Here is a 15,077-nt window from a genome sequence, read left to right as displayed (position 1 = left end):
GGCTACTTGCAGCCCGGGGCTTCTCCAAGCATATGAGCGCTACAGTGTTACATCAGGCTGCCAACGGAGGGCAGTAGAGTTAACAATAAAGATACAGACAAAACGGGGCAGGACCAACCCCCCCCCCATCTTAGTTAAATTCAAAGTATGCTATCGCGTTTAACACATTTAACTACTCTTTTACTATACAATGACATCTGTCTCGGGAGAGTAATACCTATCGAGGTTATAACGAAAGAAAACACAAAACATGGCTTGGAACTTCCCGTTTGGGAATGACATGCTTTACAAAGGTCATATACTCTGTGGATTCCGCAAATCCATGTTGTAGGTGAGCGTGCGTAAAAGTCACATTTGGCTCTTTTGTGTCCAATTTTTAATCGGCATTATAAGCCTTATTCCACTACGCTACATTGTAGATGGCAATCATACTTCAATGTATCGTTAGATTTCCCATAATGCTGCACGCAAATTCACCAATGGAATAGCGGTATAACTTCAGTGGAGCCAATGGTAAGATCAGTCACTCCCCTGCAATACAGAACGGAAGCAGATGCCGTGCACACATAGCCTACAATACTTGTCGTCACTAAGCTAGCTAGTTTGTTTGTTGTGAAGTATAAACAGTTTGGCTACGCAATTGTTTTTCTTAGTTAGTCATTAAAACATTGTATTTCATAATGTGACATCCACTGCCTTGGTTTATCAGTCGCACTTGTTTTACTCCTTTCATATTCCAACTCCTTTTCAATCTGGGTCATGGATGGTGTGTCTGCGCCGGAAGCAACCTCAGTAAGCTTTTAGATAGAATTTCTCTCTTCTGACGGGACATCGGGATGGAGTTGCAAGAAATTACACTTTGAACGAATACCGACATTCCCTTATCCAGCTTGCTGTTGAGGTAACAGCGGTGGACGGGACTGCGTGTTCAGGTAAACAGTCCTGTTTTCATTTAAATTACCGGCGAAAGAACGTTAAGTTCTCGACAGGGTATTTGTAGTGGCCTTCCTCTACGCCCCGTTTCTGCACAACACACACGACACAACATTTAGGTAAGCAATACAACTCCATCGTATTAGCCTTGTAAGGCTGCGGTAATAGATATCTAAACAGCCGGTGTTTTCATTGTTCGCTATTTGCGTAAAAACAAAATGCCCAGTAGTCCAAAATAGGTGGCTTGCTTGCGCACGTGGAATAGGCTACTTTATTCTAATGATTTAATCCCTTATTTCATAACGTCGATGGTGTCTAGAAAGAATACAGTGGAAGAATAGTTATTGGTGTTATTCGATCGTCTTATGTAGACTATTTATTTAGATGGGGTTATATTTGGTTGGTTTTGTTGTCATCGCACGTCGGCAGCTTTGAAGTGTGCTTGATTATATGACGCTCTGTTGAATCCAAGCCTTCCCTAATGTCACAAATAATTTATTGCATGGGGTAATGATAGTACCACAACAATTTAACAAGGTGAGATATCCAATCGAAGCTCATTCGTCAGTTCCTTGTTTACAGTGATGTATTTTACTTGCAGGTCCATTTTGAGTTGAGTTAAATTTTGTATTTTCTCCTCTCCAATAGTCGGTGGATATGATGCTGTCCACTGACCCCAGGGCCCCTCAGCCGGGGCCCGTCTCCACCTCTGGACAGTGTCCGGCAGGCCCTCCCCTCTGCCAAGACCGATTGGCTGTGGCCCGCAGGGAAGTGGGCGCGGATGGGAAATCCAAAGCAGCCGAGTTGCACTGGAATCTGGAGGCTAAGCCCTGCCTGCAGGTAGTAGAGGGAGGGCAGGGCCACCAAGCCATGTTCTCTCCGAAGAAGCACTGTGTTGCCCCGCAGGTGAGCCACAGCGGAAAGGGTGCTTGCATGAGTGGCAGCAGCGTGGATGCCAACAGACCTCCTGGGAGACAAACAGAAAGGGAACCAGATTCCAGGGTAAGGAATTGAGTGTGAAGGAAAGAATCTTTACATATATGATCTGTGCAGGATTGCTGTTTCATTATCAGCGTTTCCTCGTCTCTTGCAGGTTTTTGTCACTTATAGACAGGTCGGCAAAAGTAGATCACAGGCCAGTTTTACTGAAGAAGGTAATGGAAGGACTTTTTTCCCACCAAGTTATGCGTAGTCTTTATTTCAATACATGGTGCAGTTGTAAATTGTCCTAAAAAATAAATCATATTAATTAACTGTGAGACCTTTTCAGTCTAGCTTGGTAAAGTCTTTTGAGTCTAGCTTGGTAACGTCAACATTCGATCAGTTACTCACCTTCTGTTTTCATTCTGACACAGAGGGCACGCCACAAGGTCCACCTGTTTGGAACCCCTCTTCCCCATGCCCCCCGGCTCCCCAGACGGGTTCCGCAGGCGAGCAGCTTGGTGCCTTGGAGCGGTTCCTGACGGCCCACCAGACCGAGATGAAGAGCCTGCTGTCGGGCGCGCTGGGCTCCCTGAGCCAGCGTCTGGAGGTCCTCGAACACCGCATGGACCAGCTGTGTGAGCAGAGCACCGGACACGGCAGCAGCCTGGCGCTGCTTCACAGCAGGCTCGGGCAGCTCGGAAGAGGTCCAGGCTCCACTTCGCCGCTCAGTCCCCCTCCAATGGCCCTGGCACTATCACCTAGACATGGTAAGATGGTTTTCTGTCAGAAGGGTAGTTTAGCCAGGCAAATGACCCGCCTTATAGTTGGATCTTGTGTAGTATATTCTAATGCTGTTGTCACTTATATGTATTGAGTTGTGTGACGAGATTTTACTTTGACTGCTTGAACAGCTTGACTGTGCATGAACAGTTATGTAGAGAAAGGGTGAAGTGTATTTCAATTCTATAAAAATAAATAGCCTTGATGGATTCTCATGGAAAGAAAATTAACACCTGTTTCACGTATGGTCAAGCAGTAACGGGTAGGAAGTTCCAGATGGCTGAATGATTTCAAATAGTACCAACATTGTAATAACTGTAACTGAAATCACATTTTTAAAATGTGTCGTGAATTGCAGGGAGATATCAACCCATGGTGACAGAAGAGGATTTAACAATGACCAGGAGCTTTCCTCAAAGGCCCCATCCTGTTTGTCAGGTGCCTCCACCTGAAAAGACTGATAAGACTTCAGAGCCAGTGTGCTCATGGAAGGCAGCCATCTTGTCCCCCACCAGCCTCAGCCCTGTCCAGCGGAGACAACACTCAAGTGTTCAGAGCCTAGGCAAAGACAATTTTTGTAGCCTAGGGTTGGGGATGGCGGCGGCACCACCGTCTCTTAGAGTATCCCCTCTGGGAGGCTCTTTGTCTCTTGGAGGCCAGCCAGAGCGATGCCTACAGGGCAACTATTCCCCAGTGTCAGACTTTGAAGACGCCGACACGGAGCTGGAAGTGGAGAACGGGCAGAATGCCCTGAGCCTGTTAGTGGACACTGTTCTGGCCAGCACTGACAGCAGCACTGGCTGGGGACCTCAGCGCTCACTATTGTCCACGTCACAGACTTCCGAAGGCATGGAGAGCAAAGCGCCCGAGAAGTGTGGCATCAAGCAGCCTGGCGTGGATTCTCATAGTTTACGCATCGCCACGCCACTTCAGGTGCCTTCCATCAGTGTCCAAATCCCCGCAGAGAAGTCAGGAGACGAGCGGAGGTTGGACAGGAGGGAGGGTCTCCTCTGTGCGGTCCAGCAACCTATCAAACTGAGCCCGATAGGCGGACCCCCTACCTCAGTGCATTCCATCACAGTCATTGGGGAAAGCAGGGCCAAGCACGCGTTGCCGTTTGGGCAGACGAAAGCACAACCATCCCAGGGGTCTAGGTCATTCAAGCCAGCCTCAATTCTTAGCCCCAAGTCTCACTGTGACTCCTCAGTGGAGGTAGAGAAACCCGAGCGCAAAAAGAGACAGAAAAAGACTGAGAAGACAAGTTTGTTTCCCACTACTGCCATTTCTTCTTCTTCTTCTTCTTCTTCTTCTTCTTCTTCTTCGCATGACTCCTCCACTCAACAAAAAGGACCCCAGAGGCGAGAGGGGGACTCCAGCGGGCGGTGCGATGGACAGCCTCGTCTCGAGGGCTCCTCAGGCAGAATGCAAAGCTCAGGGGCTGAACAGCGCAAGCAGGTTGTTGATGCTGCTGTAGATTCCCTGTCCTTAACCGTAAATAATGATAATGACAGCCCCAAATCGCCTACAGTTTCTTATATTGAATTGAAATCCCCAATTCGAGGGCTGACTGGAACTGCTGTTGCCCTGGTCCCCCAACGCACTTTAAATAGTCACTCGGTCTCTCTGTGTGTGGAGGCCAAGCTTGGTAACAGAGGTACGAAACAGACTCTGTTACCATTTCACTCGACTAGTGTTGTGAACGCCCACCATAAACTGTCCACGCCCAAAAACGGCTCCTCGAAGCCCCTGTTCCTTGGGATTAAGGCCAAATCTGGGGACAGCCAGACGGTCTTGGATCAGTTATCAGAGACGGCCAGCCGGCTGGTGTCCGGTGACTGCTCCTCAGACGAGACTCTGCTCTCGGCCAGTTCGAGTGGGTTCTGCCGGTTTGGCAATCTGCAGCGCTCGCTGAGCTCCAAGCTGAAGAACCACTGGGAAAAGGAGCCGTCCTCGCGCCGACGCTCCCTGCTCAAGCGGGCTGGGCTCCCTGACCATGGGACCAACCCGCTCTGCCAGCTGCAGCCCCTGGTCAGCCTCAGCGACTCGCTCTCGCCGCCGCTGGCCACCAGCGTGACAGGCCGCGGTCTGAAGCCCAGCACGGTCACCACGCTCGGCCGGAGCACCATCTCCTCCTCGAACCAGCTCCTCCTGGGGAGCGCCAACGCGTGCCACCAGCCGAGCCTGTCGCAGCTCTTCCGCACGGCTGCTCAGTCGCCCCCGTCCCTGCTCAGCCAGGGGGGCTTTGCAAAGGGCGGCATTCAGACGGTGCTGGCCATCTCCTCCCCGGGACACTTCCGCCTCTGGATCAGGCACAGGCGCCTCTCGGCCTTCATGCAGCTCTCACCGGCCGCGGTCACCACCATTGTCAGCCGCATCGCCCTGTACCGGGACAAGTACCCTCCCCTCAGACCACTCGCTGACTACTCAGCCCCGCCTGGTCTTAGCAATGACCACAGGTGAGATTGCACATTGCTACCCCCAAAAAAGGAAAGTTAAAAGCATTATTTCCTAAATAGACTTTTTAGGCAAAGGCCATTTTAATGATAAATATATGTATATAGGTTTCTGTACATAAGGCCATCCTTAAAAATATTTTCGTTTGCCGTAACCCGACCGACCCTGTCAATTTAGAACCGACCCAAATATTTATTTTTTCCCCCTTTTAGTCCGACCGACTTGCCGGTTGTAAACTTGCGTTAATACCGACCGATTGTTTTTTTTACTCTAAACAACCAATACAAATGCAATAAAATAATATTTCTTTTAGTAGGCCCAAGTATTGTGAATACAAATTGCCTACATGCAAACGTGGCTCACTTAAAAAAAAAACCTGTGGCGTCATCTCTACACCATTGGTTTTACGCATGCCACACTATGGCCTACGCCGTTTCATTCACACAAACTGATAACGCTTTTTACTTGGCACGAAGTTCTGGAAGAACTGTGGCCAGATCTTTTCTCATCCCTTCTCCCCTTAGTCTAACGGTGACCCTGTCGGAGTATTGAAATTGGTTGTGGTCTATTCAGCATTTCTCAAAATATGGGTCCGCAACATGTAGACTGCTGGTCCGCGGAGTCGTGGAGTGAAATTAGGCCCGGTGCTTCATCTGATAATTTGCTGCGCAGTTGATCAAGAAACCGCGGATCGACGAAAAAAGAAAACAAACGTTTCTGCTATCGATGTCATTAAACATGGAGCCCTACAATTAAGTGGTGGTATGAGCATTCATTCAATGCGGCGTCTGCTTGAGAGAAACTGAAACTAATCGATAACGTTGGTATCAAAGCTCCGCTTCAACCTGTTGGAAGGCTATTTATTTATTTATTTAACGAAACTTAATTGAACGACGTTGTTTTTTGGAACTTCCTTAGAAACAGAGCAGAGACTGTATAATACACTGTATAGCATTGAGTATTGTATAGTCAAATTTCAATATAACGTGGCCAAGAGCTATTGTAGCCTTCTTTCTGGGTACATGTAGATGAGCCCTATGACCCAAAAGGCTGCCATGACCGGGCCTCAGGTCAAAGAAGTTTGAGAAAGGCTGGTCTATATAACCTGCATCAGAATGAGGTTTTGCAATGGTGCGCCTGAAGGCACGGGGTTGAAGACCCAGTCAGTTACGTCCGCGATATGCACATTTGTGTAAATTCATTCCCTCGTAATCACCATGACCAAAATTGTACTTTTTTTTTTACTTTGAATCTTGAAAAAAAAAATATTGACCTACCTACCGACCCATTTTTTATTTTTTTTGGCTGTTACTGCAAGCAAAAATATTTTTAAGGATGGCCTAAGTATATGACCAAGTTATCTTTTTTGATATATTTATGCTTGCTATGTAAGTATAAGCATCTATTGAGCGATTGAGGCTTGATAAGAACTATATTATAATGGGTATGATTACTCATTCATTGCTGTTGTCACAGGAAGTTATTTTCTGTCCTGCTGATCCTCTTTTTGCATTGCTAGCTATGCACATCGATCCTGTCAAGAGGCTACGTCTACGCGCAGGACGAGAGCCACAGCACGGTGGGCAAACCTCCCAGCCGCACAGTAATCTGATGCAAATCTCTGGGTCCCTCCCTGCCTTAGTGCAAGAGTAGAGATCAAATACTGGAATTTGAAATACTGGTACAATGTAGTCTATGCACATATCTTGATAGAAATATGTGCCATATGCTGTCTAAAAGTACAATTCAAAATTCTTCAGTTAGGAGAGAATCAGAAGATGAATTGGAACACTATTATTAGGTTTAAGAAGCTTGTCCTGTTGTGGACAAAATCAGTCCAAACAGTGATGTGATGAACGTGAAATCTGAAGCAAAATCAATAGATTTATTGACAGGTTATAGATTGACAGGTGAGTGAAAATCCAGTCAACCAGGGATTTCCATCAGCACACAAGTCCTCACACTCCCAAACTAATCCTTACTGCTCTCCGCTGTTAAGGCAGGGACTACTTGAAAAAATGCACTTTAACCTGCTGTCAATCTCAGCAAGAGTGATGGGCTACAATGTCAATATCAGTGACGACACAAATTGTCTCTGATGTCAAATTTTGGCAAACAAGTGTATTTTCAACTCCATAATTAATATTCTCAATGCATTTTGCATCAATTCACCACAGTCTGTTTGCATGGACACAATGTAAATGGATATGTGGTGTCGGTCACATCCTCATTGCTCTTCTCTGCTTGCATCTCCTGGACAGAAGGCCTGCTTCATCTCCATCCCCGAGGCGTAACAAAGCCAGGCTCACCCCTGAGCGGAGCCTGGACATCCCACCACGCCACTCCCCTAGCCCCAAGGCCCACCGCCTGGACAGCGCGCCTACCGAGCCCGTGCCCAACTTTGCCAAAGTTAGTGCCAACGTCAAGTACCCAGGCCTGCACAACCACAAGCCATCCAGAGAGGTGTGTCACTTGCATTCGTATGCAAGGCTATGGGTTATGGGGTATAGATGGTAGCTCTGCTAAGTCTAGCAAAGAAGAAAGAAGTGTTACATCTACTCGAAGCAATGCCAGGGTAAAATGCTCAGTTCTTTGGTCACACTACTGTACTTTCACAGTACTGTCCAGGCATTGTGCTACACATTTTTTAAAGTTTGTCTTCAGAAATAAATGAATGATTGTAGATGTATAGCGTAGGTGGAAATGAAGGTGTCTTCAATTTTACCTGTTTCAGTGAAGTGCCATTTTTGTGTATTTAAAAAGAAACATGTTCAAGAAGGTGACACTGTGGAATAGGATAGTCCTAATTTTGATGTGGTGTTTTCTCTTGAAGGTGGGGTTGTATGATGGGAACGTTGGGGCTCAGCCAGGCCTGCGGTCTAAGAGGGTATCCCAGATACGCATCCGCAAGACTGTCCCGAAGCCAGACAACAACCTCACCCCTATGGGTCTTCCCAAACCAAAGAGGTGAGCTGTTACCTCGAACATTCCACATTGTTTCTAGTTTTTATACTGAAATTGTATAGCCTGACCTCTGATACTGCTCCATTGGGATGTGATTATGGGGCGTGCTTCAACCGATACAGGGGGGTGAATCCTGTAGGAAGAACACCCAAATCATCCTTCTTCTCCATAATCACCTTAAAGCAACACCAAAGAACGTTCCCTCTGTCGCACGCACGCTATTTGTTTATCCAGCACCGGCTTTGCAAATAACGATGTCCACAGACAAGGTAGAATATGTTGCATGATTTATGAAGTGTCGATGTATTGCGACATCAAACGCCAAGTCAAATTTGTAGTTTCTTATGTCTCATTCCATCGAACTACAGATCCGCTACCGATCTGGCAAACATAGTCTTGGTTATAGCCGATAGGAGGCTTGGGAGCGAATGCAGAAGTGCCGTTCACCCTGTTACAAGTTGATGAACCACTGAAACGATTTTGGAAACATTATTTTAAGGTACAAAAAACTCTTTGGTGTTGCTTTAACATTGTTTTCTGGTCGTTTTTTTAAAGATATTGCACTGTCAATATCTTCTACAACAGATGCGATGCCGAAATCTAAGTGTCTACCTTCTAGCAACAGCGTTTTGTTAGGGAGAACCAGGATGAATGAAATACTTTGTAATTAAATGTAATTTACAAAGACATCGTACCATACCTACATTTGTCCTCTGTCAAACACAGTTGCATTTTTAGCTCTGAACAAAACTTTCAGGAGTTCTTCTGGTCCGAACCGCTCTGGTTCGGGTATAGTTGCTCCACAACGGGAAAGTCCAGACCGAACTTCCCGACCTCAAATGTTGTGGGTGGGGCTAAGTTCGGCTGGCATCCAGGCTAGAAATTGTAATCATGATCTCATGAATCCAGATTTAATGCATGGATTCAGAGTTATTTTATGAGTGTATTTTTAACACTAAATTGTGTTATTCTCTTGCACTAGTAGTGTCAATGTCAGAATGTTTTTCTTTTCCCTTTATTCCTCTGAGCATTTTACAACACCTCAAAATGTATTTTATTTTTTAACACCAAGTTGTGTTATTCTCTTTCATTAGAAATGTTAATGTTAAACATTCAGTAACGTTTTATGATATCTAAAGGTTCTATTGATATTGATATATTCACTACATGAGTGCACTGCCAGTGGCAGTTGCTGCTCTTTAGAATAGGGGAAGCTGATAAAAACCATTCTTGTCAATTATTAAATTAATATTATTAAGGTGCTACATTGTTCTTTGAGGGCAAAAGTTATCTCAAAACTCAGATAGAGTTCTGAGTCATGGCAGCTGGCTTGGCTACATTTTACCAGTTCACTTTAGGGGGAGTTTATTTGGTAGCCTACTACAGTTATTTTTCTGACTATTCTGTTCATTCATCTGCCTTGCTGTAAACATTAGCATAATGTAGCCAGGCTACACAGTTTTATAACATTGCGAGCTAGCTGGCTACAACCTAGCTAAAATACACAACTGAAACAAAAACAAGTCACAAACTCAGTAACTCCATATTTGTTTTATTTACAGTATAAGTATTACTTATACTTGTACTTACTGTAAATTACTATTTACAGTATGTACAAAGACAAATAGAAACCAACTGTATTGCTCTCAAATATATGAGAATTTGAGCTGCAGCTTGCCTCTGACTTCACCGGTGACATATTTAAATAATGTGGTTTATTCTGAAAGAATGAGTTGCCTAATACTATACTTTCAAACTATAGACACTATAGAACGCACAAGACCACCTGAACGTTTAAAGCAGTTTAAAGGTTCAAACAGAGTTCTTTATAGTGTGTATATATATATATATATATATATATATATATATATATATATATATATATATATATATATATATATATATATATATATATATATTAAGCGTACACACCTACAGTATCTAATAATAACTAATAATATATTAGTACAATACCCTGTGCCACATATACAAGTAGCAACACAAGTAGCGGTGCCACATCATGTAGCAAAAGGAAAAAAAAGCTGTTACCTTGCAGCCTTGCACCTGAATGTCCAGTATGTGGTGAGTTTGAGTTGGCCATGGGTGGCATGCCCAGTGTGTGGCATGCCCAGTGTGTGAGCCATATGAGTCCACTCTGTAGATTCAGGCTAAATGCTGGGGTGACTGCTCTCTCCATCCACTATCCATGGTGTCAAGAGGTGGGATAGCTTGCTGAGAGGCCATCAGAGGGGTGCCCAGTGTGTGAGCCATACAAGGGCAAGGGCATGAGGTTAGATGAAGCCCTGTGTGAGGGAACCCAGAGATGGGTGAAACACTAGTTCTATGATATTCTAGATCTTTGTGAACCATAGTGTTCCTATTGATTCCTCATCTAACTTGCTGAAAGATTTAGTCTGGACAGCTGTCATGTTGTCATCATTGTTTTTGTCCATCAGATTGAAGAAAAAGGAATTCAGCCTTGAGGAGATCTACACAAACAAGAACTATAAATCACCAACTCCCAACAGGTCAGTCTGTGATTTCTACTCAGAGTTAACCATAGGGTTTAATGAAACTCAAAATATGAATTGAAACCATGGTCTATTGTTTGGTATAAATAATATATTTCCAAATAATTCCAGAGTCCCTGGATATCAAATGGCAAACCAGGGTACCCACATTGTCCAAATGAATACCTTAACTGAACTGTACGTTACTTTTGATAAAAGCATGTATATGTTTTTTTCATGTTGCCTGCATAGACATGAAAATAAAATGACTTGTCTACAGAGTCATGAGCCCCTTTTACTCCGATGCGGACTATTTGGTCCTGCCTCCTGGCTCCTCAATATGCCGGCTTGTATGTAAACAGTCGCGGTCATTTTTCTGGCAATTTTTCACCTCCTTTTTAGACACACAATGAGGCATAAAGACGTCTCCTCTTCCTGTGAATGGTGCGCGATCTCAGTGTAAAAACGACTATTGAGTGATTTTGTAAAAATGTTTGTCTCTCAGGAGTCTTGAGACGATCTTCGAGGAGCCGAAGGAGAAAAATGGGGCCCTGGTGTGCATTGGCCACCAGAAGCGCAAGCGTGTGTTGGACTTTCCCGATTTCACATTACCGCGGAAGCGCAAGGCCAGGCCCAATGTGGGCCCAATCCGCATAAAGGGAAGGGCCCGAAGAGGTCGAGGCGACGACACTGACCTTGATGTCATGCTGATTGAGAGGCTGAGCGAGCTGGAGGACTATTTCTCGCGCGAAGGCCTGGAGGTCTAAGCACTTGTAACATAAGTGGGTGAAAGTCCTAATCATGATCTGAAGTCCCCATTTGTAGTCTTCTCTCAGATGTGTGTTAAACTGTTTGGACAGTACCAAAGGTATGACGATGATAACCTAACAGTGCCAATACTGTCACTGATAGCTGGGTCCTTTTACAGGGTCAGGCAAACATGGCTGGTCATTGTCTTAGTTCACCCCAGAATGGAGATGTTTTCTGCTCTAGAGCGTCCAAAAGTGTGGATCAAACCCACACCGACAGTAGCCTTTCATCAACCAACAGTTAGACAGGACAATAGTCGGTTGTGCTGCTGGTTTGACTATTGTGTGTCGGTGGTATATAAAGATCTACCTCCACAGAGCACACACGCTTTAGTGAAACCAAGCTAAACTGAACATCAGTCAATTATGACTGTGAATGAGAGGGAAACCCCTCTAGAACCGCCCGCCCCACCCACAGACACAACACAGAGACCCAATATGCACATTCTCTCGTAGAACCTAATAGAGCCTGTATGTGTGTAAGCAACCCAAGCACATCTATGAGGGAAAACCTTAGCACTTTCACCCCTTGACCATGACACCTTAGCCTATTTGATCCCCCTGTCTCTTTTCTCATAGATTATGATGGGACATGCATTGTCTTATCAGAAGTATTATTATTATTATTATAGAAAAAAGGATTGTTCCGCTCCATGGAAACTTTCTTTTTCTAGATGTTGCCTGATACCACAAACTGTACCCTAGAAGACCACTGTAATTTCTTTTGTCGTTTACTTCGGTCCTTTCTTACTCTACATCCTGGCTGCTATAGGTTGTTGCCTTTCTCTCTGTGTGTGAGAGTGTGTGTGTTTGTTTGTTTGTTTGTTTGTTTGTGTATTTTAAGGAAATCTAGTCTGTGGCATCCATTACAGGACTTAAATGTACGCCTTTTATAACTCTGGATCATAAAGAAAGCTCAGTCAAGGGCTCTCTGACCATACAGTTTCCCATATAAGGAAAAACATTTTATTAATCTGTGTCCAGGACTAGACTTTCAAGTATACATAAATGTATGGAGCCACCAAGATGGCCTCTCGTCACAACTCTTAAGGGCAACACTCTGCATGCTGCAGAGTCAGTATTTGTCATCCGCTGGGTGATGGGGTCTGCTAGCACACACGTTTCGTTACTCATTCAGTTTCAGATGTTGTCAGTTTAACTTGGAATGTGGCGTATCTCTTTTTTTCCCAGCAATCTTGATTTAGGTTTTAATGTTTTGCTATTGAAATAGTGAATAGCTGACGAATAGTGATTTCCATTAAGAAATGCTGAAGAAATCATGTCTCTCAGTTTGTGGACCTACCTGTGCTCACGTTCACAATATCAAGCTCTGAGAGCAGTATCCTCTCCAGAGTTTGGACTTTACTTTGTTGGTATTTCTAGTATTTTGCCCCCATGTATACAGCTCTATTGTGGTGCTTTGTTTTCTCTTACAATCCGCTTTAGTTTGGTGAAGTATGCAATGTTTGTTTTTGTGTGGATTTTTTTTCTACATTGTTTTTTGTTCTGGTTTACTATTCTCTACGTCTATGAATTTGAGTAGGTGGGGCGGAGAGGGGTCCTGCTTTTGCCGAAATTCAAATACCTCTTCAAAACAAGACCAGGGAGGGCTGTGGGCTGTTGTTAGTATTTATTCCCTATTCACTTTGCCTCTGCCCACTGTTTCCAGTGGCATAAGATGAAACATGGAATTGTTTCAGTTTTCTCATCCTGGTTGCATGTCCTTTCATGTCCTGCTTTATTCCATAAAAGCTGCTATGTCCCTCAGTCATTATTACACACACATATACACACACATAAGGCTAGATATTAATGATAACATTTTAGATCATTTTTTAATATGGGTACCGATTCAGGCCATTATAGGCAGGAAGATGTGAGGCTGCTACTAGATCCCTATTAGGCATTGATAACTTCTTGTTTTATATGTGCAATAAGTATGGTCCGTACAGATAGTAATTTATGAATCCACAGCTTTCTTTGTCATTCAGAAACGGCTCTCTTTTGCTCTGGGGCCATAACAGATAGTTCTTGGGTGTATTACATTATTAGGCAGACGAATGGCAAATACCTGCTTACCTTTTTGGGATATTTCTTATTATTAACATCTTCTTTGGGGGAAAAAAATGTTAAAGCCAGCAAAAAAAAATCTGTTGTCCTCAGTTTTGCCTCAAGCTGCTAAGTGGCTCAACTGGTGAACTACTTGTATAAAGATTCATTTGGCTCTCTGAAGGAGGCGAATGTGGCAACAAGGATGATGTTCATCAAGTATACTAAAAGAAAATCAGTGTACTTTCAGTATACTTGGAACAGGCTAAGATGAGCTATGGCTTATCACATATACAGCTTAGTGGTGTGTTTTTTTTTTTTTTTTTTTTTTCTCTCAGATCACATAAAGTGGCTGCCAGTAGACAGGTTTGTCCAAAAGATTTTGTACATTTATTTTTAAACCCGTTTTTATGAAATACTGGAATTAATTGGCACAGACATTGTGTTATGTTTTAAGAGTACAAAAAATGCAGTTTCAGTTCTCAAAATCATACACTTAAAATGTGAAGATTTCTGATGTTTTGTTTGGATGTTTTGTCTGTATCTTTTTTTATTTCTCTGATTTTATAAGCACTCTTTAAGGACTGCCATTTTTATTGTTTTCCCTCGTAGTCTAGACCTATAACCGTAGTCACTATGTAACTGTGGCCAAGGCCTGCACTTAACCCTCCCCCAAAGAGCCAGACCCTTTTGAGAGTGTAGTCTCACTGTCTGCCCCCCTGTGTGGGGAAGATTATTGGCAAACATGTGATTTTTTTTATTTCTCCTGTGTACACAGTGTGTGATGTGAATGTCTTTTTCCCCTTGCCACACCAACACCCCAATCCTTTATGCTGTAACAGAAAGTATTGTATAGCCTACACTGGTCGTGAAAAGTGACTTTGGGATTCCCATTCTTTTGATAGGGGGTGGGGGGGGAAGTACAATGACATTGATCCCTGAGTTCTGTTGATCCTTAACTCTCATTTCCCTCACAGTATTAGAAATTATGCACAGTGAAAGTTTTTATTTTGGTTATCAACTGAGAGACCAACACTAAAACAAGTAAAGTTAAATGGTTGTGACTTTGATTTGAAGATATATTTTATGAATAAAAATAGTGTTGACATTTGCCTAGATTTGTGTCATTTTTTCCTTCTCACAGTGAGTTTTTTTTTCTTGATGCTTAGTTAGGTAATCTAACTGAAAAATGGATAAATGAGAGACAAATGTTATGCTAAGTTATAAGGGTAGACTATACAACTCCAAAAAGAAAGGATTCTGAACTTGAAGGGTCAGCCAAGCTTCTTGTGGAGTGGGCTTTCAGGAGTTTACACCTGAGGTTTCGGGCAGCTCGATGACAACTCCTAAGGGCTGAGTTCAACACCTTAGGTTGGTATAATGGGTTCAGATGTAAGACAACTTTTGAATCACCCACAACACAGAACATACAGGCAGGCAGGGTTCACTGAGAGGGCCTTCAGGTCACTCAACCATTTAACCCATTTCACCCTATCGGTCACAATTGTGACCGAAAAAAAAATATGTACTTATAAGACTCTAAAACTGTAACTAGGGAATATTCCAATACTCTTTCAGTAAATATTGAAACAATAGAGTGTTTCAATGAAATGTGTGCAGTGTCAAATGTTTTGAGTAAATTGTCACATGACCA

General features: G+C 43.7%; 1 protein-coding gene across 4 annotated transcripts; it reads left to right on the top strand.

The window, feature by feature from the left end:
• The first annotated feature begins 177 nt into the window (after positions 1-177).
• wu:fi75a02 lies at positions 178-14,534 on the top strand. Of its 4 annotated transcripts, none has more exons than XM_048258626.1 (10): positions 178-932; positions 1,582-1,935; positions 2,027-2,087; positions 2,289-2,624; positions 2,996-5,093; positions 6,611-6,670; positions 7,353-7,500; positions 7,925-8,058; positions 10,512-10,583; positions 11,071-14,534. In XM_048258626.1, exons 2-10 carry the CDS (start codon positions 1,591-1,593, stop codon positions 11,330-11,332), a joined length of 3,516 nt encoding a protein of 1,171 aa, XP_048114583.1. In that variant the 5' UTR covers positions 178-932; positions 1,582-1,590; the 3' UTR covers positions 11,333-14,534. The 4 variants fall into 4 exon arrangements, with proteins under 4 accessions (XP_048114583.1, XP_048114581.1, XP_048114584.1 ...); XM_048258624.1 differs by having other exon boundaries at positions 7,353-7,554; XM_048258627.1 differs by lacking the exon at positions 6,611-6,670 and having other exon boundaries at positions 7,353-7,554.
• The last annotated feature ends 543 nt before the right edge of the window (positions 14,535-15,077 follow it).

Source organism: Alosa alosa, chromosome 12, assembly GCF_017589495.1.
Source record: "Alosa alosa isolate M-15738 ecotype Scorff River chromosome 12, AALO_Geno_1.1, whole genome shotgun sequence".
Classification (NCBI taxonomy): domain Eukaryota; kingdom Metazoa; phylum Chordata; class Actinopteri; order Clupeiformes; family Clupeidae; genus Alosa; species Alosa alosa.
Note: the sequence above shows the minus strand (reverse complement) of the source record. Positions and strands in the feature narration are given on the sequence as shown.